The sequence below is a fragment of the Phlebotomus argentipes genome, unplaced genomic scaffold, assembly GCF_947086385.1.
Source record: "Phlebotomus argentipes unplaced genomic scaffold, Phlebotomus argentipes genome assembly scaffold_4, whole genome shotgun sequence".
Lineage (NCBI taxonomy): Eukaryota > Metazoa > Arthropoda > Insecta > Diptera > Psychodidae > Phlebotomus > Phlebotomus argentipes.
The window spans coordinates 12379204-12400614 of record NW_026776174.1 but is presented as its reverse complement, the minus strand read 5'-3'; the positions used below and the strand labels follow the sequence as shown (position 1 = coordinate 12400614).

At 44.1% G+C, this 21411-nt stretch overlaps 4 protein-coding genes and 1 long non-coding RNA gene across 5 annotated transcripts; 3 read left to right on the top strand and 2 right to left on the bottom strand.

Annotated features, from left to right (window-relative positions):
• The first annotated feature begins 1795 nt into the window (after positions 1 to 1795).
• Positions 1796 to 7280, top strand: LOC132257616 (uncharacterized). Its single transcript, XM_059754596.1, has 6 exons — positions 1796 to 1962; positions 2604 to 2913; positions 3899 to 4869; positions 4931 to 5180; positions 5401 to 5657; positions 5789 to 7280. Exons 1-6 carry the CDS (start codon positions 1796 to 1798, stop codon positions 6465 to 6467), a joined length of 2634 nt encoding a protein of 877 aa, XP_059610579.1. The 3' UTR covers positions 6468 to 7280.
• Positions 7281 to 7359: 79 nt separating this feature from the next.
• Positions 7360 to 9189, bottom strand: LOC132257381 (cytochrome P450 4C1-like). Its single transcript, XM_059754248.1, has 4 exons — positions 8840 to 9189; positions 8492 to 8771; positions 7804 to 8436; positions 7360 to 7719 (listed from the first exon to the last, which is right to left on the bottom strand). Exons 1-4 carry the CDS (start codon positions 9167 to 9169, stop codon positions 7361 to 7363), a joined length of 1602 nt encoding a protein of 533 aa, XP_059610231.1. The 5' UTR covers positions 9170 to 9189; the 3' UTR covers position 7360.
• Positions 9190 to 9835: 646 nt separating this feature from the next.
• Positions 9836 to 15257, top strand: LOC132258510 (uncharacterized). The gene is made up of 11 exons (XM_059755841.1): positions 9836 to 10154; positions 10440 to 10540; positions 10601 to 10694; positions 10757 to 10942; positions 10998 to 11630; positions 11695 to 12052; positions 12549 to 12811; positions 13285 to 13479; positions 13541 to 13726; positions 13796 to 14428; positions 14597 to 15257. Exons 1-11 carry the CDS (start codon positions 9992 to 9994, stop codon positions 14959 to 14961), a joined length of 3177 nt encoding a protein of 1058 aa, XP_059611824.1. The 5' UTR covers positions 9836 to 9991; the 3' UTR covers positions 14962 to 15257.
• Positions 15258 to 15717: 460 nt separating this feature from the next.
• LOC132258094 (uncharacterized) lies at positions 15718 to 16838 on the top strand. Its single transcript, XR_009468264.1, has 3 exons — positions 15718 to 15943; positions 16288 to 16372; positions 16449 to 16838. It is a non-coding gene; the product is annotated as an uncharacterized LOC132258094 (long non-coding RNA).
• A 32-nt stretch (positions 16839 to 16870) lies between these two features.
• LOC132258093 (conserved oligomeric Golgi complex subunit 1) lies at positions 16871 to 20278 on the bottom strand. The gene is made up of 3 exons (XM_059755201.1): positions 20064 to 20278; positions 17612 to 20003; positions 16871 to 17020 (listed from the first exon to the last, which is right to left on the bottom strand). The coding sequence occupies exons 1-3, from the start codon at positions 20192 to 20194 to the stop codon at positions 16874 to 16876; spliced, it is 2670 nt and encodes an 889-aa protein (XP_059611184.1). The 5' UTR covers positions 20195 to 20278; the 3' UTR covers positions 16871 to 16873.
• Positions 20279 to 21411: the final 1133 nt, after the last annotated feature.

Sequence of the window (21411 nt, the reverse complement as noted above, 5' to 3'; positions counted from 1 at the left end):
TGTTGCGGTTTAGATGAAACACATTATTTTGCAATTACATTTGGATGAGGAAATTCATTTAATCCGAGTAACCGTTAAAGAAATTTATTCCATACCATCACGTATTAGATGAAATTGAGCGTCGCTTCTTCGATCCCATTAAAAATCACAGTGCAATAAAATCCTCAAATTAATTTGCAATAGGTGGGAAAGATCATTTGCAAATTTACTGAAAGAGTTTCACTAATATTCTGAAATATCGCATCGTGAAATACACTTGATGAAATTATTCAAAGGTGTGAAATTCTTATTACACAGTGAATAATAATCCAGATGAATAGCGATGAGATTAAGTGCCAGATCAAAAGCTTAAGTGTTAAAGTGTGGTGAGTGAGTCTTTCCCATCGCGAGAGGCACTTCAAACTCATGCAGAGATACTTAGCATAATATTTATATTGATGTGTTTGCATGTCAAAGAACCGGACATTGCGCGAAGGCGAGGTTTTGAAGTAGCACACTTTTCTGCATTTATTAGCTGTCCTCAGCTCGCAGAAGCTCGTTATGAGATCGACAAGTTCTTTGGGAAACCTCTTAAGTGGACCCACTCTTTATGACATTTTAATAATTAGTCTTATAAAAGATAAAACTGGATAAGCGAGATGAGATTTTGCGTAGCAGACATTTGGGGTTCAACTTAGATTAACGAATTCTTTAAACTTAAATATTAAAAAGAGATATGATTGAAGATCAGCAGAGTTATTTCTTTCTCTTAACGTAAGAGACATTTTCACTCGAAATCACAATGAAATATTCTTTCATGAAGAAATCGGAAAATAATGTGGCATGTGTGAGAGCTTTGGTCACACGAAAGAGCACTGCAAAGTAATTGCCTGACCAAATTGCCCAGAAAATTATTATTTTATGAATTCATGAAATTATTTGAAAATTTCCGTGAAAGATTGCTTCATAGTCAATACGAGTGGCAAGAACAATTTGCCCCACTCTTGGCACTGCAATTGGCTTCCGGTGTTTCTCTGCGAAGCCATCCACCTAGTAACCTGAAGAAATTGGCTTATGTTTATGTATTGGACAATTTCAATTTTCCCAGTACACAAATTTCACCTGGCGAAATACGCACACATGAAATTCGATGGTGTTCACAATGTAATTGGAGTGCGTTTCTGGGATATGAAGAATGAGAAATTCAAATATGCTCCTCATTTTCATCTCGTGGTCAGATTAGGAGCATCTTTGGGGCGCACGTGGTGCCAAAAGTACGCGTGCAAGTGAGACTCTGGTAACTGTGAGGGAAACTGTAAAAATTTCCAATTTTTGATTAGTCCATTAGGCAAAGAGAGAAAAAAGCTTAACCGAATTGATTGAGCGAAGAGAAATTGAACTTCTAATCAATGTGTTCTTCCCTCGTTGCAGATTCTGCTGGCCGCAGATGCGGAGAGGCGGAAATGGGTCACGAGTCAGGAAGATAGAGATGATCACAAGACAAATTGCAATTCGTGTGATTGGGTCTGTGTGGAAAAGTGCGCAAACCGTTATTAATCACCCAGCAAAGAATGAACGGTGCTGAGAACATTGAGGTGTATTGGCGAGGTGTTAATTCCACGTGAATTGAATTTGCTTCAACGATCAAAATAAATTGAAAGTGTTGGATTTCAATCTGAATTCGATTCTCCAAAGTGAAAGAACATTCTTCTGCTCTCGGTGTTTTCATTCCAAGTAGCAATTCAATGTGCAATATTGTCCAGTGATGTGTTCTTTTTATGGATCTTTTCGGTGAGCGTGAGAAGTGAAACGGAAAATGGTCACATGCAAAGTGGATACACTGTCCAAGATGAGTCGTGCAAGAAGAGGATCGAGTTCATCGTCGGGATTTCGTCTGCTCGGCGATCATTGTGACACAATGTCGAGCATCAGCAGAAATTCCATCTACAAGCAAAAAATTGACCTCATGTTTGACGATACGCGGTGAGTTGTTTTGCCTATAATATTCCAAATGCAACTTCATTACCATATCTTTGCAATGGGCGATCGTGCACAAAATAGAACATTTATGTCACTAGCGGATCGTTTGAGATAAAGAGTCCCACACGATTTATTTCCCTCTTCGCGCACAAGGCGCGGAGCGCAAAGTAGAGCCAATGTGGAGTGGAGAGAAAAAACATTATATTTGCCCCACAAAGTTGCTGGCGAACCAACTCGCCAAACCTGCCCACCGCGACTTGCAACTTGCAGAGCAATGCTGGCTGCTTGAGGAAAACTATGAGAGAAGATGACCAAGGGAAAACAGTTACGATCGGTCGACTGGCGGTGAATGAAGAAGATCAGTTCAGTGGGAAATATCGAGGCGATCGTGATGTATATTTCCTCCGTTAGTGCGCGATATTCACAAAAGAAGCCTCCGCGTGAAAAATATCTGTGAATACTGTGATCTTTTTGGTGAAATATAATATCGATTCGAAATGACATATTCAAATATATTCGATAGTAAATCAATTTTCAAGTTTTTTGGGTCGAAAGCGAAGAAGCAGGCACGGTGTGTGTTTATAGTTTATAGTTTATAGGGAAAAGTGTGAGGGCTTCGTTCAAATTGTGGGCTTGTCTTGCAGATCGATCATCAGTCATCGCTTCGATGATCGTGCGTCGGTGAGAGATCGCAAGGGATCCGTTCACGGGTCTTCCTATCGCGGATCCGTTCGCAGTTCCGGGAGAAATCGTGAACATCGCGAGAGCAAGAGGATCGGCAACAGTGTCCAGGCGCAGATTGAGCGGATGTTCACGGACGTGGCCAAGGACGCCTCGTCCTGCCACTTCGCCGTGAGGTGCCTGGGCGCCCTGCCGCTGCCCAACAAGGTCACGAGCCTGCAAGGCCTGCAGCAGCCTCTGCGACAGCTCTACCTCAGCGGCGCAGGACACGGAGTGAGTATCCTCCTGCCCAGCTTTCCCTCTGCATTCCTCAGCCATCGCTGCACGTAAAATTGAATTCTTGGATTTGTTTCTGTGACCCAGTTACTGATCTTGAACTTAGCCAGCAGCTTTTGCCACGCACACTCGCGCAATGTCAGTGCGCTTGTCTCGATCGTCACATAATTAAACGCTATCGCCTTACTTCGCGTAGTACATAAAAAGCGTCATAAAGAGAACATACTCGCACATATGCTTGCGAATTAGAAATCTCTAATCATTACGAGAAAAAGCATCAGCATTTTTGCAGCTCAATCGCATTGCGGTTATATTGGATTTGATCTCAAAAAGATTAGGATTTTTAGTGCTCTCAAAACACCGAATAATAAATTCATTATGCCTAATAAATTTCACTCGAAAGGTGTGTGTTTTTTTGCAATTTGAATTGCATTAAAAAGATGGTAAAATATACGACAGATATTGAAGAAATAACAAACCTTCACCTGGTTGGACATCAACAGATCACTTTAAAATTTCAAATAACTAGAAATTTCAAATGAAAATAAGAAACGATTTTTGCCGAGATTTTCATGCTCGGAGGATTTTGAAGAAAAACAAGTCCATTTTAATCAACTCCCACTAAAGACCGAGGGTTTCTAGGGCGGTCATAAATTTTTCATATTTATTGCTTATTTGAATTTTATCATATTTTCTGTTCGCACTGAATATCTTCCGTGAAATTCTTATGCATAAACAGTAAAGACTGTTTTTTAACACTGAATCTTTAAGCTTGTTGTTCTCTGTTGCACATGTTCATATGCCATTCTTAAGAGTATTTTCTTCAGTTAATGCTTTAGCGATTCCTTTTGCTATTTTTTACACGCAGAAATTGTGTGAAAAAATTGATATTGTCAAAATACTAATTCTCTTCATCTTTCCGGAAGATTGCTGGAAGTTTGCAATCTCTGAGAATTAATGCTCAATTGCCTTCCTGTTGCAGAATCAGAATGCAGGAAACTTGGACATTTGCACTAAAGGTCTGCGCGTGAGGCTCACGAACGGCCGTGAGCCGCTCCTGACGCCTTTTCATAACATCGCCGTGTGGTCAGCGGTGAAGTTCGTGGTGTCAGCGTCGGAAGGCGGAGCGGCCTTTCTGCCTCTGATCACGGATCCTGAGAACATCGACAAGAGCTCGCTGTTCCAGCCGCTGAGCGCTTCGGACAAGAGGCGTTTGTCTTCCAGCCTCCACGCACCGATCTTCGCGGTGGTGATGCGTTCGGCCGGCATGCCGAAGCAGCTGGAGTGCCACGCATTTGTCTGCCAGTCGCCGGAGGACGCGATCGTGATCGCTGCGACACTGTATCAGAGCCTAATGGCGCACATGGGTAGTGGACCCAATGAGAAGAAGCGGCCGAAGAACAGGAACGGCGTGAGTTGCATGAGCATCGCCAGCAGCTCCGTGACGAACAAGCTGGGCTCGAGTATTGCTCAGAAGTCCGTGTCGCACAGATCAATCCCGCCGCCGGCGCGCCCGCCACGCAAGAAGAGGAGTGCCACGAGTTCACTGAGCGGTGAGAGTGACGCCATCCGAGAGGCTATCGAGACGGAAACGTCCACGGAGGAGAGGAAGAAGAAGTCGAGCAAGACCAAGAGGGCGCCGCCGATTCCACTTTCTAAAGGTATCTGCCCACGCACGCCTTTCCCCACTTCTTCTGCTGATCTCTCTGCCTGTGCTTCCACAGAAAAACCTGGTGAAATGTACAACTCGTCAATGTCGTACTTGAATGAGCAGAGCAAGGCCCGGAATAGCGCTGCCATGCCAGAGCCGCCCAGCCACGATGCGTCCGGCGGAGACATCCTTACACGCGTCGCCATTCCCCGATCGGGAAGCTTCCTGAACACCAGCGGCCTGACGCGCTACAAGTCGCGAGCCACCAGACGACACGCTGGGAAGCTCGGCGGCGGTGGAGGGTAAGATTTTTCGCGGTTGGAACAGTGTAAAACAGTCGAATAGAGTAAATCCCATCTTCAGGTCGCCCCTGGGCTTCAGCGAGCTCTTCAACGAGTTCCGCCTGCAGGAGAATCTGCATTCGCTGGATGAAATTCTCAATGCCATAATCAACTCAGACGGGATGTCCTTCAACGATCTGAAGCCCATCTACAAGGAGTTCCTGCTCAAGCTGGCTGTCACACTCACCAAGGATGAGCTGTATCAGCGCTCCAAGAGCATCATGAGGAGGCAGAAGAAGAAGAAGCTGAGGAGGCGGAATAGCAACATCCAGGTAACTCTCGATAATCACGCGTCGCATATCACATTACACTTTGCATTTGGCAAATTTTATGTAATTCATGAATAAAACACTTCTCTCAATTTAATGTCGCTGCAACATGATTATTCAATGCGGCTTAACGAGATACACAATTGACTAATAAATTATTCCACATACATTTGCCTAATGATCTTGCATCTCATTAACCTCTGGTATTTCTCTTCTTCGCTAGAACCAACGAAAGAAGATGCTCGTGGGGGCGAAAGGGCTCAAGAAGGTCTTTCGCTTCGGGAAATTTCGCAGCGGAAAGTCAAAAGCCAGCAAGGCCAAAGCTCAGGTGTCCCAGCCTCAGCTGCCTGAGCCTTCTAAGGCGATTGAGAATCACCTGAAGAATGAGCAACGCATCAGAGCTGGAACTAGTGGCTCAGACGTGTCGGAGACTCGTAATGAGCACACAATGAACGCCCAGAACAGGAACAGTTCCAGCGGGTAAGTATCAAAGTTTACATCTCACAAAGAATCCTTAGATTTTTAGCTCTTTCAAGAGCTAAACTGCTCTATTTTGAGCCAAATATATGCAATTTTTATTAATAATCTTCTGTAAAAATGCTCTTGTTCAGGTATGTGTCATGCTCTGAGTGCAGCTACGATTCCGAGGCCTGCACTTGCACATCGGCTGATCGCTGCTACTGCAGTTTGGGAGCCGATCACGAGGTCAGCGCCAAGCTAGCCTGCAATGCCAGTAAGCCTGGCAATCGAGAGTCTCTGATGAGCTGTCGTACGGAAGATAAGTGCTACTGCTCGATGGGTGAGGGCGCGGAGTCGCACACGACCTGGTGTGACACGGACAGCTGCGTGAGCGCCAGCAAGTGTTACTGCCGGCGCGTGAATAGCAGGCCGCTGCAGAAGTGCAGGAATCGCAGGGACAACCTGGCGCTGGACTATGAATTGTTCACGGTCGGTGGAGCATCGGGAGACAGTGCCGATACGGAGCAGCGCGCTCAGGAGGCGCTCAGCGTGAAGAAGAGCGTCGAGATGGCCGCGGTGTTTGCTGACGTGAAGCTTAGCCAGACGACGGACATCTCGAGCCTGGCGCAGGGTCAGCAAGGCCAGAAGGAGCGCAGAGGCAGGTGCGCTAGGGCTAAGAATGATTTTACAAGCAAGTCAGAAGGCATCCCGAAGAAGGAAGCTCGCGACAAACTGTCCAAGAGAACGACTAAGTCCGAGGGCTACTATCAGCCGGTCAGTCCCAGACCTGTCAGCGCCTCGCTCGAGGACTCCCTTGGCTACTTGCCATAGGATTTGACGCCGAAACCGAAGAATTGCAGTACCTTCTGACTAGCTCTAGGGTAGACGTGTAGGCTATAAGTTAGGCAAATGCATGGTGTTGGGTTGGGATCAAAGAAAACCCCGGGCGGTTGAGGACTCTATCTATCATCCACTCTCGTAGAAATAGTGCCGCAGCGCGAGGGTCAGCCAATTTAGCCCATCTTCAGATCAATTGAATATATTTTTCGTGCAAAAATATTCACCCAATTGATTTCGTCCGTCAGCTTCACACTGGAGACTGTCTGTGGACAGAAGTCGGCAGAAGAGGACCGGATTGCACTATTCTACGAGGCACTCACTAATTATGCTCACTATTTTGTAACACCTCATCTTCCAACATCTCCGGTTGCCCTTTGTATTTATTCACAACTTGAGCAATACTTTTCGGCATTTTTGCTGCAATTAGAGAAAATTTGAGGCGAAGAAAGGGCAAAAATTCAACAGTGTATCATTCCTGCTATTGTGATAATCATCTTATTCGCCATTGAGAAAGAAAATTTACTTATATATTGTACCTCTTATTCCACACAATAAACACGTTAGCGTCATGTTATCTGATGGGTTGGAAATTTGTATCGAGAGAAAGAGAAGGTAAAAGTGGAGGAAGAGAGATATGAAAAGCGTGGGAGACAAGTTATAATTGTTTAGATTTAAGAGCTATAAAATCATAATTAGAGCAATTTTGTGGCTTGAAATGCTATTGATATTCATATGTCGTGCAATATAGGAAAATGTTGTGCAATCGTTTAAGTCTTTTTTATACTCTCTCATCTCAATTTGTAAGGTCTTGTAGTGAAATGGTAATAAAATTGCATTATTAATTGTGCAATAAATAAACTGTTTATTGCTTTTATCGACTCCATTTAGTGGCTAAAGAAATCTGTTCGACGCTCGAGTTGAATAAAGTTCTCATTTATTATTCGGAGAGTTATGTTGAAGACCATTCGGATGTCGTCGAACTTGAGGGTTGTGCTGAGTCTGAAGTTCATCAACACACAGGCGACAATCGTCCGAGCAGCAATTAGACCGTAAGTCATGCCTATGCAATTTCTAGGACCTCCGGAGAAGGCGAGATACTGATAAGGATGTCTCTTGGCGACCTTCTCAGGGAGGAAATTGTCAGGATTGAAGAGATGAGCTTTTGGACCCCAAGTTTTGGGATTCCGATTGATCCACAAAATCGGTATTCCTACAGCAGTTCCAGCAGGAACGGTTAAGTTTTCTGTAAACACCAGAAACACTCTATGAAGTGATTCACATTCGCGTAAGGAAGAGCAGAAATGTTAATTGGAGAGAAGACACTTACTCAGCTTAACATCCTGAGACACTTCTCGTCCAATATAGGGTATTACTGGATATAATCTCAACGTTTCTTTGATGACCATGTCTAAATATTGTAGTTGCTTGACACTGTTGTAATCAATTGAGACGTTATCATTCACAAACACTTCTTTAAGCTCTGCAATTGCCTTCGCCTGCACTTCAGGATGCATTGCCAGCATCAGAAGCGTGTAGGAAGCCAGATTGGTTGTTGTGTCTGAAGCTGAGTACAGCATAACATCCAATTCACCCCTGACATCTCGGAATCCAATCTGTCCCTTCACCCAATATCTGAAGAGTTGATTGATGACAATCTTGGGCTTCTGCTCAATTTCCTCATTATTCAGCAAAGCCTGTTCTTCTCGCCGCTCCTCTTCGGCATCCTCAACTTCATCGAACATTTCCCTCTTCATCTTAATTATCCGATCGAAGAAGTTATGAATTTTGGCAAGAGATTTCATCTGAATTCTATACATTTCAGACCAATTGAATATCCAATCAATGTGATAAATTGTCTTAGCGACACGAGTTGCCACAACCGACGAGGCGGTCTTAACGGCTTCCAAGTAGTCTTGGTTTTTCCCCTCCTGCACGTCAATATCCACGTCAGTGAGAGTAGCTGACAAAGAAACCTGTTAGCTAATTCCTTGAATAGCATTCTTAATCGAACTCACTTGTTATGAGATCCAAAACACAAGAGTACATGTGCTCTAGAATGTTAATATTCGCTCCTTCCACTTGTTTAGCTAAATTGCTGACCATTACTTGGACTTTCTGGTTAAAGATTGGGATCAGCGTCTTAATAACATTTAAGCCAAAGGATGGACTCAATATCTTTCGATGGAGCCTCCAAATGTTAACAGGAGCGGCCACAAGTCCTCGATCGTTTTTGAAAAACTTGTACATGTACGGTTTTGCCATGGCGTTTGGGTCCGACAGAAGGATTTCCAAGTCCTTGAAACAATAATAAAATATACGATCATTAATTTATGAAAAATATCAAGATAATAAAAGATATTCACCTCAGGATCATCAATGAAAACGATCATTTTGAGAGGTCCTACAAAGACTGTTGCTGGGAGTTCGACTTCCTCAAGGAGTTTTACTGCATATTTTGTAATTTCCTCAGGATCTTTCCCAATAAAAGCCATAATTCCACCAATAAATGGATGCTCAGGGAATTTATTCAAGTGTCCCACAAGTTTGTTTAATCTTCTCTTCTCCAAAAACACATACAACAAGAAAACCACCAAACAAGTGGCTGAAAGTGTCAGGAAAACACTGAAAAATCCCATTTCGAGACTCTCTTCCAAGCCACTTATCTGAAATGCTATGCGCACAACACTGATCATAGAATTCTCATGCTAGACGATCGCGATCGCCTCGAATCACCTCCTCTTTTCCCATGTGTGCCGCACTGCTGTTTAATCGTGGCATTGTCTCTCAATTAATTGCCTTCTCAGGCGATCTCTCTCCATCATTAATTGGCACTGATCTATTGAGAGAGTTCAATAATTGATACACTTTGCCGCTTCCCAGTTCACATCCAACGCGCATTCTTCAGCACGAAATGAGGGACACCTTGTGCATATGATTAATTGTTGCGCGGATTCTTCACTGATAATCTCCGCATTCTCTCTGTATGTAATTAACCACAATGACATCACTGTCGAATTAACAAATTGAGATCCAAAGATTTCGCATAATCTCACATGCATAATCTCAAATGACATTCAATGCTTAACCATTTGAACTTGCACGCATTTTCCCCAACTTGACAATGAACCAGAAACATCGCGAAGGGTGATAACGACAATTTCAGTCTGCATTTCAGAATGATTAATTCTCGTCACCTTGTGGGAGATCATAAGCCACAAGCCACATAATTTAAATATTCATTCTCTGCCACTGTCACGTTAATTCGCCTGCAATTACTCGATTTCCCGAGTAAGGTGAGACATTTATGGAAAATACTAGGTAGCGGTGTGAGAAGATCACACATCGCAGCCATTATCCCACCAGGAAGCGCCAGAGAGTCAAGGGAGGGAGCTTTGAGCTCAGCGCTCAAGACGATCGCTCAGTCAATACTCAGTTCAAGTATGAGTTAGTTGATCTGCCTTACAAGTTATACAGTATCAAATTCTTGAGGTGAAGCATTTTTTTTTAGTGAAATTATGGGTGTCGCTCTTATTCTAATGGGATTAACCATCCTAGCGGCCACTGTTTATGTGCATGTGAAGAAGAGACGAATTCTGAAGATGATTGGACATCTCGATCATTTTCCCCAGTGGCCAATAATCGGTGGAGTTCACTCTTTTGCCGGGAAGGACGTTGCAGGTAACATAAATCATGGCAAAAGTGATTCATTGATAAGCTAATTGAATCTCTAAGAAACATCGTAAACCAGCTTTCTAAGACAATAAATCTTGTCGTCATGTTATATGTTTTAGAGCATTGAAGCACTCATGTGAGGATGAGATAATTAATTCACCCTCATGAATGATAATATGTAAATTTGATCTAATAACAGGTGATTTTACAAGTTGAATAGGCGCATAAAATTGTACGTTATTAATTGAATTCTTATAATCTCGTCACTTTACGCTGAATCCGTGTTCACAGGAATAACCGCTACAATTGACCACTTGCTGAAGAACGTTAATTTGCCGGCATACACTTGGGTTGGACCTCTCAAACTTATAATGGTGATAGATGACCCTGAGGTAAAGTTGGATATTCTGAATCATATTTTCTACAATTAACAGCAAAAATTAATATTTCAGGACCTCGAAACCCTTCTTTCGGATCAATCAGCCCTTTACAAGCCCTACATTTATAAGTTCTTCAAGAACGACCGAGGATTAATCACATCTCAACGTTAGTATTAGAAATTAATGTGCATTTCCATGGGAAGTTTCTCTAAATTATATGTTTTTCAGCTCATATCTGGAAGACGCACAGGAAGATTCTCAACCCGTCATTCTCAATAAACGTCATGAAGCACCTCATACCGATGTTTCCGACCAAAATCAACAAAATGATCAGCAAAATCAAGGAACTCGAGGAAGGAGTTGACGTTAATCTGCTGGACTATCTGTACATGTGCACTTTGGACATGATATCAAGTAATAATACTTGGTGAATCTCTAATTTTTGTCTCACAATCATTGTGTTTTCCAGCGTCCGCGACTGGAGTGGATATTGACCTACAGGATGGGAAGAACCGCGAATATCTCAAAGCTGTAATTGCCGGTGCTGATTTGATTGCCACGCGCATTATCACTGTTCCCTATCACATTGAGTGGATCTACAGACTCTCGAATCTGTACAAAGTGGAGAAGAAAGCTGTGGTGGCGGTGAATAAATTCCTAGATGGCATTATCAAACTTAAAAGGACGATGTTTGATGAAGCAGCAGATGCTGAAGAAGAGCGAAGAGAGGAATTGGCAAGGCTCAACAATGAAGAGATTGAGACGAAGCCCAAGATAATCATTAACCAACTCTTTCGCTACTGGACTCGAGGACAGCTGGACTTTAAGGATGTGCGCGATGAACTTGAAGTTATGTTGTACACCGGAGCTGACACATCAACTCACTTGTCTTCCTACACACTTCTCATGCTGGCAATTCATCCTGAAATCCAGCAAAAAGTCGTGGAAGAACTGCAAAGTGTTTTCGTGGACGAATCCGTGCCTTTCGATTATGACAGTGTGAAGCAACTCACTTATCTTGAGATGGTCATCAAGGAGACTCTTCGACTCTATCCAGTTATTCCTTACGTTGCGCGTGAAGTCAAGGAAGATGTAAAGCTCAGTAAGTTGTAAATTGTTGATAAATTTTAAATATGCTGTGAAACAATCATCTATTCTACTTTCAGAGAACTTCACTGTTCCTGCCGGAACGATGATAGGAGTTCCCTTCATTCGGATGCACAGAAATCCCGTGGCTTTTGGGCCGAACCCCGAACTCTTCGATCCTGACAACTTTCTGCCGGAGAGAGTGGCCAAGAGACATCCTTTCCAGTACATGCCGTTCTCTTGTGGTCCCAGGAATTGCATAGGCATGACTTATGCCCTCTTTTCTGTCCGCACAATTGTGGCAATGATGATGATGAACTTCAAAATAAGCACTCGAATACGGTTTGAGGACATCAAAGTCGTTTACAACATCACTCTGCGGATTACTAATGAGAATCTCGTCAGTCTCACGCCGCGTAATGAGTTTTGGCGGAAAACGTGAAGCTCCTCGGGTTGAGTGTGAGACAATAAATCACTGCAATTTGTCAGTAAATTAGTCTTTTGTCCCTCCCCCAAACCATGAATGGAGCTTCGTCATTGCAATGTGCAGCTCCGAGCGCTCAAAGTGATTGATGTTTCTGAGAAGAATTGTAATGATTCTTACGAGGAAATTGTGGTCTTGCTGTGAAAGCTTTCATTTGAAAGCTTCTACCAGGCGCCTCCATTCACGAATGCAGCAGACAGATTTACTTGCAATCGTTCTGAATAGTTGATAATATTATAGATAAAATTGAGTTACGGGGAACGCGAATCACATCTACGGTTCATGTTATCACTGCGTGACTTCTCTAGAAATTCCATACGCTATCAGATCATATTCCGGATTGACTCCAGAAAGCTCGGCTCGCTTGCAACCTTTACCGGACTGAGAGTTGATCCCCACCTTGATTCGCCAATTAATTACACACTCAGCAGAGAGATAGAATCGCGTAAGTGCATCCACGGCAGTCACTCTCAATCAGATCAATCTGCTGGCGAACGGCTACCAGTGCGGTTGGTTCACGGAAAATCTCAGTGTCGCAATGGCTCTCGTCAGTGTTTTTGCAGTTCTCCTGGCAGTGTCTATTGTGGTACTTCTGATCTACATTCAAGTGCGAAAGAAGAGACTCCTGAAGCTGATTGGCGCCGATTTGGATCGCTTTCCCGAGTTTCCTCTCATTGGAGCGGCATTTTCGTTCTTGGGCAAAGATTGCGCAGGTAAATATTGAGTTCTCAGTGGAATTCGGAGTAAAAACATCATGATAGACGAACACCGTGACATAGTAAACTCAAAACTCACTCGTAAAAGCTCAACGAAAACTATGCAATTATATCTTCAGCAAATAATTAGATCAATTGCGAGATTGACTGTGTGCAATTAATGATATTCATCATAAGATTTGTTAAGTGCTTTATGCTCTATGGTTGTTTTTATGCAATTATTGAATTTGTCATGCAAAGATAACGGTAAATGGAAAACTCTCGATTTTACTCTAGCGTTTCCCGCTATTCGCTTCATGTATTCAAATGAAATACAATTCTAGGTGTAAATGGGATGCACTGAAGTATTTATGCAAATTGCAGTGTGTAGAGCATTGCCAGTGAATCAATAAATAAATTCCATGAGTTGATAGAGTGATTAGTTGATTAAGTGATCATTAAGCTGATCTGCAACGCTAATTCATTCACAGGCGTCACCGAGACTGTCGATCGACTACTGAACAGTGTCAAATTGCCGGTGTACACGTGGATTGGCCCTTTTCAACTCTTCATCATCATTGACAATCCCGAGGATTTGGAGATCCTGCTGTCCGATCCAAATGCCATGGGGAAGCCTTATATTTACAAATTCTTCAAGAAGGATCGCGGTTTAGTGGCTGCGGATGGTGAGATCCTCGCTATCTTTCACTCTTTACTGATTATGCTAATCATATTCTTTGATAACAGCGCACATTTGGAAGGTGCATCGCAAAATCCTAAGTCCATCTTTCAGCATCAACATGATTAAGACTTTAATCCCGACTTTCCATCGAAAAGTTGAGAAGATGGTTGAAAAGCTGAAAGCCGAGAAGGAAGGAGTGGACGTTAATTTGCTTGAACACTTTTACATCTGTGCAGTGGACATGATCTCGTGTGAGTCAATTGTGTAATTTCACCCCTAAAGCCCTCGTTTTAGCACACTAATGCTAATGCCTTTTACAGCCGCAACGACTGAGGTTGACATTGACATTGACGACGAGAAGAATCGCGAATATGTGCGCGCCGTGATTGCCGGCGCTGATCTGATTGCCTATCGCATGATTCAGGCTCAGTATCACATTGAGTGGATCTACAGGTGGTCCAATCTGTACAAGATCGAGCAGGCGGCTTTTGGCGTTGCGGATGACTTCCTCAAGAGAATCATTAAGCTGAAGAAGGACCTCTTCGATCCCGAAGCCGATGCTGAGGATGAGAAGCGCGAAGAATTGGCCAAGCTGCAGAACAAGGAGTTTGAGCAGAAGCCCAAAACCGTAATCAATCAATTGTTCAGGTTTTGGTCTAAAGGAACCATTGGCTATCAGGATGTTCGAGATGAGCTCGATGTGATGCTCTACACAGGATCCGACACATCAACTCACTTGGCTTCCTACACAATCTTGATGTTAGCCATGCACAAGGACGTTCAGCAGAAGGTTGTGGATGAGCTTAAGACGGTTTTCACGGACAAATCCGTTCCTGTTGACTATGACAGCCTGAAGCAACTCACTTACTTGGACATGGTCATCAAGGAGACACTACGACTCTATCCTGTGATTCCGTACATCGGCAGACACACCACGAAAGACATTAAATTGAGTGAGTTTGATCTCAATCAACTTTAATACCTGTTATTGAATATTTGCGTGACTTCAGAATGCAGTTCGAGTCATTCGCGACAAATTCACATTTATTGACGGGAAAATTAGATGTCGCATTTGAATAAATCATGGATTAAAATTCACTAATCATTCTCTCGCATTTCAGAGAATCTTACCGTGCCATCTGGAACAATGATTGGGATTCCGATCATGCGAAACAATCGAGATCCCGTGGCTTTTGGGCCGAATCCTGATCTCTTCGATCCTGACAACTTCCTGCCCGAAAGAGTGGCAAAAAGACATCCTTTCCAGTACATGCCGTTCTCTTGTGGCCCCAGGAATTGCATAGGAATGATTTACGGTCTCTTTTCTGTCCGTACAATTGTGGCCATGATGATGATGAACTTCCGAATAACCACATCGCTTAAGTTCGAGGACATCAAGCTAGTATATAACATCTCGCTAAGAATAACAAACGATAATCTCGTAAAGCTAGAGCCAAGACGTGATTTTTGGCTTGAGAATAACTAAAATCAACGCTTTATCTTTACTGAAAAGGAAGCTGGAAACCATGGCGAATATTGCACCAAATTTATCTCAGTGCAAACAAATTGATGAGGAGAGATTCTTGGGAAATTTTGTAGAGAAGAAAGTGTAGAGAATCCAAAGAGCTAAATTTGCCAGAAAATGCCGCAATATTTGTTTTTCTCTCTTGACCGGTGACTAGGTGGATTGCACAACATTCTCCAATTTAGCCTCAAGTATTAACATACATAAACACATGATCCAAAAATAAACAAGAGTGTTTTCCTCACTGTGTTTTGCGATCATCTCTCGACGGTGATAAATACGTGTTAATAGTTAGTGGAATCACGCTAAGAAGCCCTTGCTTCAGATTTTCTTCACTATTGATTTTCTAGAGTGACACATTTTACAGCATTTCCTATCTCTCGACTTCCTGCGGAGGCTTCGCAAGCTCGCGCTCTCACACCTGCGTCGATGGCGTCCTTGAGCTCTTGCACACCCCCAAGTGTGCCCGGAATTCAATGTCAACCGCGCCCCAACCCACCGGCGTTCGGCACACGACCTACTCCTCTCGAAATAGAATGCGTCCCCATGGCGAGAGAAGATGCGCGAGGGCAGTGTTCTCGGCAGAAGCGCATCCATCACGCCCGGCCAATACATGCAGCCGCACACTGTGAGTGTCCTAGGCTCGTCTTTCTCACACATCCGCCGCTCGCGTGCGAACGCCGAGGAAGATCATCTCACGAAGAGAGAGAGTCTGTGTTTCCGCCGCCCGAGTGTTTAGTCGATTGTGTGATATCGAACTGCTAGCATCTTCGCCAAGCACTTTTCACCCGAGTTTTTTCAGTGAGATTCGCAGGCAGCAAGCCAAGAAAGGAGACTCGCTTTCACTCTCATCGCGAGAATTCTGTAATTTGTGGTCTGCAAATTCCTGAAAGTTCGCAACTTCGCCATGGCAAAAGGAAAAGGCGGTGGAAACAAGGATGAGGTAAGGCAATGCCCTCTGCAAAAGCCCACACAATCTCGCTGTGATAAAATTAGACAAGATACAACTCTTCTCCAAGACATCAAAATAGCATCTTGCGCAACACACGCCAAAAGGTCAATTCAATCAACTACTCTTTTTTCTTCCTGTGCACTTCACGGGAAAAGGCTCTGCCCGGAACGGTGGCATCGCAGCCTCCATGTGTTGAAAATCCGTGTTGTGCGCATTTATCGATTGATTCACATCCCCAACATTTAATTGCGCCACAATTTAATTTGGCAAATTGACAGCTTTTCGGGGATCAATCCATTCAATTAATACCCCAACACTTCTCGTCTCATTGACAGAAAAAGGGCGGCGCTGCCGCTGCGGCCCCCAAAGCGGCCGAGGCGAAGCCGGCTGAGGCAAAGGGTGGCAAGGGTGGCAAAAAAGGTACGAACATTATTGCCCATTGATTCGCAATTAGCATAATTGATGGCATTCGCTCATCCCATCGTCTCTTCAACAGGTGGCAAGAAGTGACAGTGAGGAGAAGCCTTCCCCTAAAAGCACCTCTGCAATACATTCTACACTCTTGATGATTGTGAGGAAATAAGAAAATCAATTTCTCATTTCTCCTTATCTGTGAAAATGCTAAATGTACACACACCGATGTCAACCCCGCCCACAACACGCGCCCTTCCAATCCAAACGGGCGAATCCATCGTGACTTATCCAACTCTCGGAATCAGTTGCAGTTGAACCAAAAATAACGCCGACAAATAAACTCTCTGTCTAACTTGAATGTGACTCAACTTATATTTTTTTCTTCTTTTGGACACGTGTACTTTTGAGAACAATATAATTGTAATAATGTAATAAATACGATAAAAGTAGAGATAAATCTCTATGGATAGAAGACACGCGTTTGACTCTCCACTCACCCTTCGACGCTTAGGACTTGAACCAATCCTGCGACATGGCGCCGAAGAACGCTGCCGCTCCGGACTTAACGTTGCTGGCGTAATTCTGCGTCGTGCTGACTACAGACGATTGCCGTGTATCTTCGGCTCTTCTTGCTTTTCCCGCACCGCCCATGTGCTGAAAATAGAGTGAAAGAGACATTACAGAGATTTTCCAATTGCAGAAAGCGTCCAATGCAGTTTTGTTAGTCGTCATACAGCGGAAAAAGAAACTCTATAACATTCTCAAGATTAGCGACTGACTGAAATACAATACTAAACGCTCAAGCAAACAGTTCTGTATTAGCAAACACTTGTGTTTTCTCCTAATTCAAGCCTCTTTCAACATCTTTCCATGTGAATTCTAGAAGATTTCTCGCTGAAGTTTCGTCATCCTAATCTGAGTTACATTTTCTTAGTGTGAGAAGAGAAATATAGCAATGAGTTAAAGAACTGCTGCAAGAATTTGTATATACTTTTAGTCACAATGCAATAAAATCGACTTATCTGAATAATAAAGTCAAGTTTATGTGTTTCAGTAGCGAATTCACGTTAAGATAATGCGAGAGTTAATCAATATTGATGGAATACAAATTGAAACTCTTCATGCTACAATTCATTTCTCATGCTTACTCAGCGCTGCTGTGAATATCCTTTAAATCAGAGACAAAACGATTTAATACCTTTCCCATCACCGCAACATTTCCACTGAAAATCAATACCAACTCACCTTCTCTGTCGCCTGAGCCGAAGGCGAGGGCTTCGTTGTTGGCATTGCGGTGGACGAGATGATGGGCAGCAGGGGGAACCAGGAAACCGCCTCAGTCGCTCCCGTTCCGGAAATGGCGAGGATGTTGGGCTCCTTCTCCTGCGCGGCGCTCGCCTGGCGATTGCCCAGCATAGCCAGCAGATAGTCCATGTTCGGAATGATGCAGCCCAGCTGATGGAGCACGCGATGGGCGGACTTCTTCACATTGGCATTCACGTAATCGTAGGACATCTCAAAGTCGAACGGATCCACGCGCGACTTAAATGTTTGCCCTAGAGATTGTCCTTTCTCCGTGAGACTCTTATTCTCGCGCGTCACGAGCGCGAGCAGAAGGAACTTCACGTCGAAGAAGTACTGCAGAGCGATGTTCTGATTTGTCTGGATCAATTCTGTGTCCGCCTGGAAGTTGTAGAACTCGAAGAGATGCTGAACGACGTTCTCAACAAGGCGATTGACAATCACTCGAGGAATTGTGTGGGGCGCGATTTGGTTGAGGTCTCGACAGAGATTGAAGAGCTTCTGCTGAAGCGAGAAACTCGGTTGTGAAGGCACTCTGATGGAAGACTTCAGCACAACGTCCTGCTCGTTCTTCTCCTCGAGATTGATGACTTCCCAGTTGGGAAATTCCTGCAGAATTCCACTGAGAACTGTTGCTGGAGATGAATTCTTCCCGTAGCTTTGCTGGTTGTCTTTGAGAAACGACGTGAGCCACAAATTCCAGAAATAGAGACTCTCCTCTTCAAGTCTCCGGCAAATTTCCACCCACTTCTCCACGTCGTCATCCTCAGAGTGAGGATTCCTCCGCGATAAGCAGCACTTCAAGTATGGACAAAGCTCACCGATTGCCTGAAGAAGCTTCGCGAGATTTATGGAATTGTTCTGCGTCTCCTTGAAGCGGCCGGACTTGAGGAATGTCACAAATTTTAGAATCCTTCCTGTGCTGCACTCCACAAGATATTCCCTGAGCGTGTCTGTGATCTCATCGGAAAGCCTCTGACTCTCCCCGGAAACATAGTTGCTGAGGTCACTGAAGAGCAACTCCAGTCTCTTATCCAGACTCTCGCAAACCGCCACGATTCCTGGCGAGTATCCTCGAGTCTTCATCAGCAACTTGTGACTCTTCTGGTCCGGACTCATCGCCTGCTGCAGACTCTGCGGAATGTCCGAAGCCTCTTCTGTCCAGACCATTTTCCTCACACTATTCGATGATTTCTCTGGAGTTTGGATGAGTTTCTCCACATCTTGCTGAACTGCCTCGAGAGTTCCTTCCCAGGAAGTCTCGATGATGTCCTTCACTCTCTCATTCAGAAGCTTCTGGTAGAAATACTCGTATACAGCGAAATCCTCAGGAAGATAGAGCTTCTGGCAAATGCTTTCCCAATCTCGCGGCTTTTCCATTGCCATCGCCTGACGCTTGATGTCATGAATCACTTTCACAGACGATATCAAGTCTATCAAAGATTTGAGAGCAGTTTTAGTGGCCAAATTGAGTTTCTCCAGCCAGGAATTCGTCATCCTCTGAAATGATTCCGCCTTGATTTCACTCATGCTCACTTGAGGCTTGAATTCAGTGATAATTCCCGGAAGAGCCTTTAAAACTTCAGGATTGTCGAACTTTATCAGTGATATTGTCGCCTCCTTTTCCACCAAATCACGGATTTCCCTCATAAGCAGTCCGTCTTTGCTGACAAAACACTCAAACATCACTTCACAGCTCTCGTTTAGCAACTGAAGACTGGTCAGGATCTTATCCTTGACCTTCCGCGGCTTCTCCGTCTCCTGATCCTCAGCTAGGATGTTCAGGAAGGACTTGATCCTCAGTTCTATGAAGACGGCCAATAGAGCGTCCACATTGCTGGACTCCAACAGCAAGAGACTCGCCAAGCACTTCGACGCCACGCCGGCCGGAAGGCTTTCCCTGCCCAATGTGGCGAAGCAATGATCCCTGATGATCTCCAGGAATGGCTTCAGCGCCGTCCATTGCCGCGTGGCCACTGGAAAGTGCCTCACCACGCTGTCGTTGTCGTTCAGCTGCAGATCCGTGCTGATGTGGCGCGAGAAGGCGAACAACTGAGCGGCCAAGAAGTACTCGTCGTGATGCAAGTGCGTCCAAATCATCTCCGGAAGCACCGTGAGGATGTGAATCTGCACCACAACGCCGTAATACTTACTCCTCACGAGAATCCTCTGGCCTTTGTCGTTCCTCCGCTGAACTTCTTTGCTTGTCTTCAGGTTTCCCTTCACCTTTCCGGACAGCTCAAGAATGCCCTCAATTCGCTGCAGCACTGAACTCGAAGTCCCCTTCATGTCATTTATCGTGTCAGCAGCCTTCAAGAGATCCCGATACCTTTCCCTAAAACGCCACAAATCCATGTAAGAGAGGATTTTCCCAGGAAATCCGGTCAAAACTTACCCAACCATCGTTCGCAAGTTTTCCCTTCGTTTCTCAATTTCATTCTGCAGATTTTTGCTGACCTGCTCAATTTCTGATACTGTGTGCTGCTGGAAGAGCTTATCGGGATCCAATTCTAGCAATTCACTCATCTTACCGGTGGAAAAAGCTCGAGATCTTGAGGAAAATCCTTCACAAAACACCAACACAATTTGACAGCTGCAGGATTGTCCAAATACCACGCAAGCGGCGTATAAATTACACCGTATTTCTTACGTTGATAGAGATAAGAAGAAAATTGGGTTGGAAATTGTAGATAAAAGAAAGTAATCGTGGTTTAAGGGGCAATTCTAAGCCACATCCTCAAACTAAATTGGCTAATATCTATTACAACTTCACATAAATTTCTTATAAGCGAAACGTAAAATAAGACAGGTAGAAAAATAATTTTGAAGTTGGTATTTTGCTCCGCTGAGGGAAATACACTCGCTAGATGGCGGTGGCATCGGTGAGAAGTGGTCTAAGAAGCGCGCCAAGAGATGGTCGCAAATGAAATTACGCCTCTCGCGATGCCTCTCAATTTGACAACGTAAAAATAATTTATTTCCATATCGCGTACGACACAGGTCACGAATTGAATGCCCAGGGGTTATCGCAGTTTGTTTCTTACAGCCTCCAACTGATTTTCTTTCAGCGGGGCCTGAATGAGGCAAGACAGAGAGCTGCAAAAGTGGCGGCGATGGAATCGTCTTTTGCGCACGAATTTCCTCTCCTGGGCAAAAGGCGGAATGGCGTTCGGGGCAGGAATATATGTTCATTTTTCTTCCCAGCGCGAGTGGATGTCAAAGTGATAGAAGAGACTCCGCGTCGTCTCTTGTATAAATGTAAATAAAAAGATAGTGGATGTGCAGCGGCCGAGAGATTAATGATGTAAAACTGTCTTGTCCGATTGATTGTTATGGTAATCAGATGAAAGGATCGTAATTGTGGAGTCTGTCTCTATTTTTCCACTCATTGCGAACCACACACACACAATTAATTTTCTCTGGGCGCTGCAATGGCGACCATTATGAAAATGCACAAATCTCGCACAGGAGAAAATTGCAAGATATCTTCGGCTTTTAATTGCCATGCCGATGCCTAACTGTAAATGCTTTTCACCCGGTCTTTTGATAAATTTTTCCTCATTTCGCCTCTCTCACGCTCAAGAATCTCCGCACGGCGCGCGTGAATAGACAGATTTCTCCCTTCCGCCGATGCTTAAATGACCTGTCCGAAACAAAAGATGACTCGAGTGAAAAAAAACCCGGCGAAGAAATGCCCGTGAAGTGTTGGTTATTTATGAAAAATTGAAATTTATCTTCCGCAG

Excerpts from the sequence above, each read along its gene's own strand:
- LOC132257616 (XM_059754596.1), top strand. The coding sequence starts at position 1,796 with ATGGTCACATGCAAAGTGGATACACTGTCCAAGATGAGTCGTGCAAGA. Across the intron at positions 5,181-5,400 it reads GGCGGAATAGCAACATCCAG|AACCAACGAAAGAAGATGCT; the intron begins GTAACTCTCGAT and ends CTTCTTCGCTAG. Across the intron at positions 5,658-5,788 it reads AACAGGAACAGTTCCAGCGG|GTATGTGTCATGCTCTGAGT; the intron begins GTAAGTATCAAA and ends GCTCTTGTTCAG.
- LOC132257381 (XM_059754248.1), bottom strand. The coding sequence starts at position 9,169 with ATGATCAGTGTTGTGCGCATAGCATTTCAGATAAGTGGCTTGGAAGAG. Across the intron at positions 8,437-8,491 it reads TGTTTTGGATCTCATAACAA|CTACTCTCACTGACGTGGAT; the intron begins GTGAGTTCGATT and ends TTTCTTTGTCAG. Across the intron at positions 7,720-7,803 it reads GTCTCAGGATGTTAAGCTGA|AAAACTTAACCGTTCCTGCT; the intron begins GTAAGTGTCTTC and ends TGGTGTTTACAG.
- LOC132258510 (XM_059755841.1), top strand. The coding sequence starts at position 9,992 with ATGGGTGTCGCTCTTATTCTAATGGGATTAACCATCCTAGCGGCCACT. Across the intron at positions 10,541-10,600 it reads TGGTGATAGATGACCCTGAG|GACCTCGAAACCCTTCTTTC; the intron begins GTAAAGTTGGAT and ends TTAATATTTCAG. Across the intron at positions 11,631-11,694 it reads CAAGGAAGATGTAAAGCTCA|AGAACTTCACTGTTCCTGCC; the intron begins GTAAGTTGTAAA and ends TTCTACTTTCAG.
- LOC132258093 (XM_059755201.1), bottom strand. The coding sequence starts at position 20,194 with ATGAGTGAATTGCTAGAATTGGATCCCGATAAGCTCTTCCAGCAGCAC. Across the intron at positions 20,004-20,063 it reads AACTTGCGAACGATGGTTGG|GGAAAGGTATCGGGATCTCT; the intron begins GTAAGTTTTGAC and ends GTGGCGTTTTAG. Across the intron at positions 17,021-17,611 it reads CGGCTCAGGCGACAGAGAAG|CACATGGGCGGTGCGGGAAA; the intron begins GTGAGTTGGTAT and ends CTCTATTTTCAG.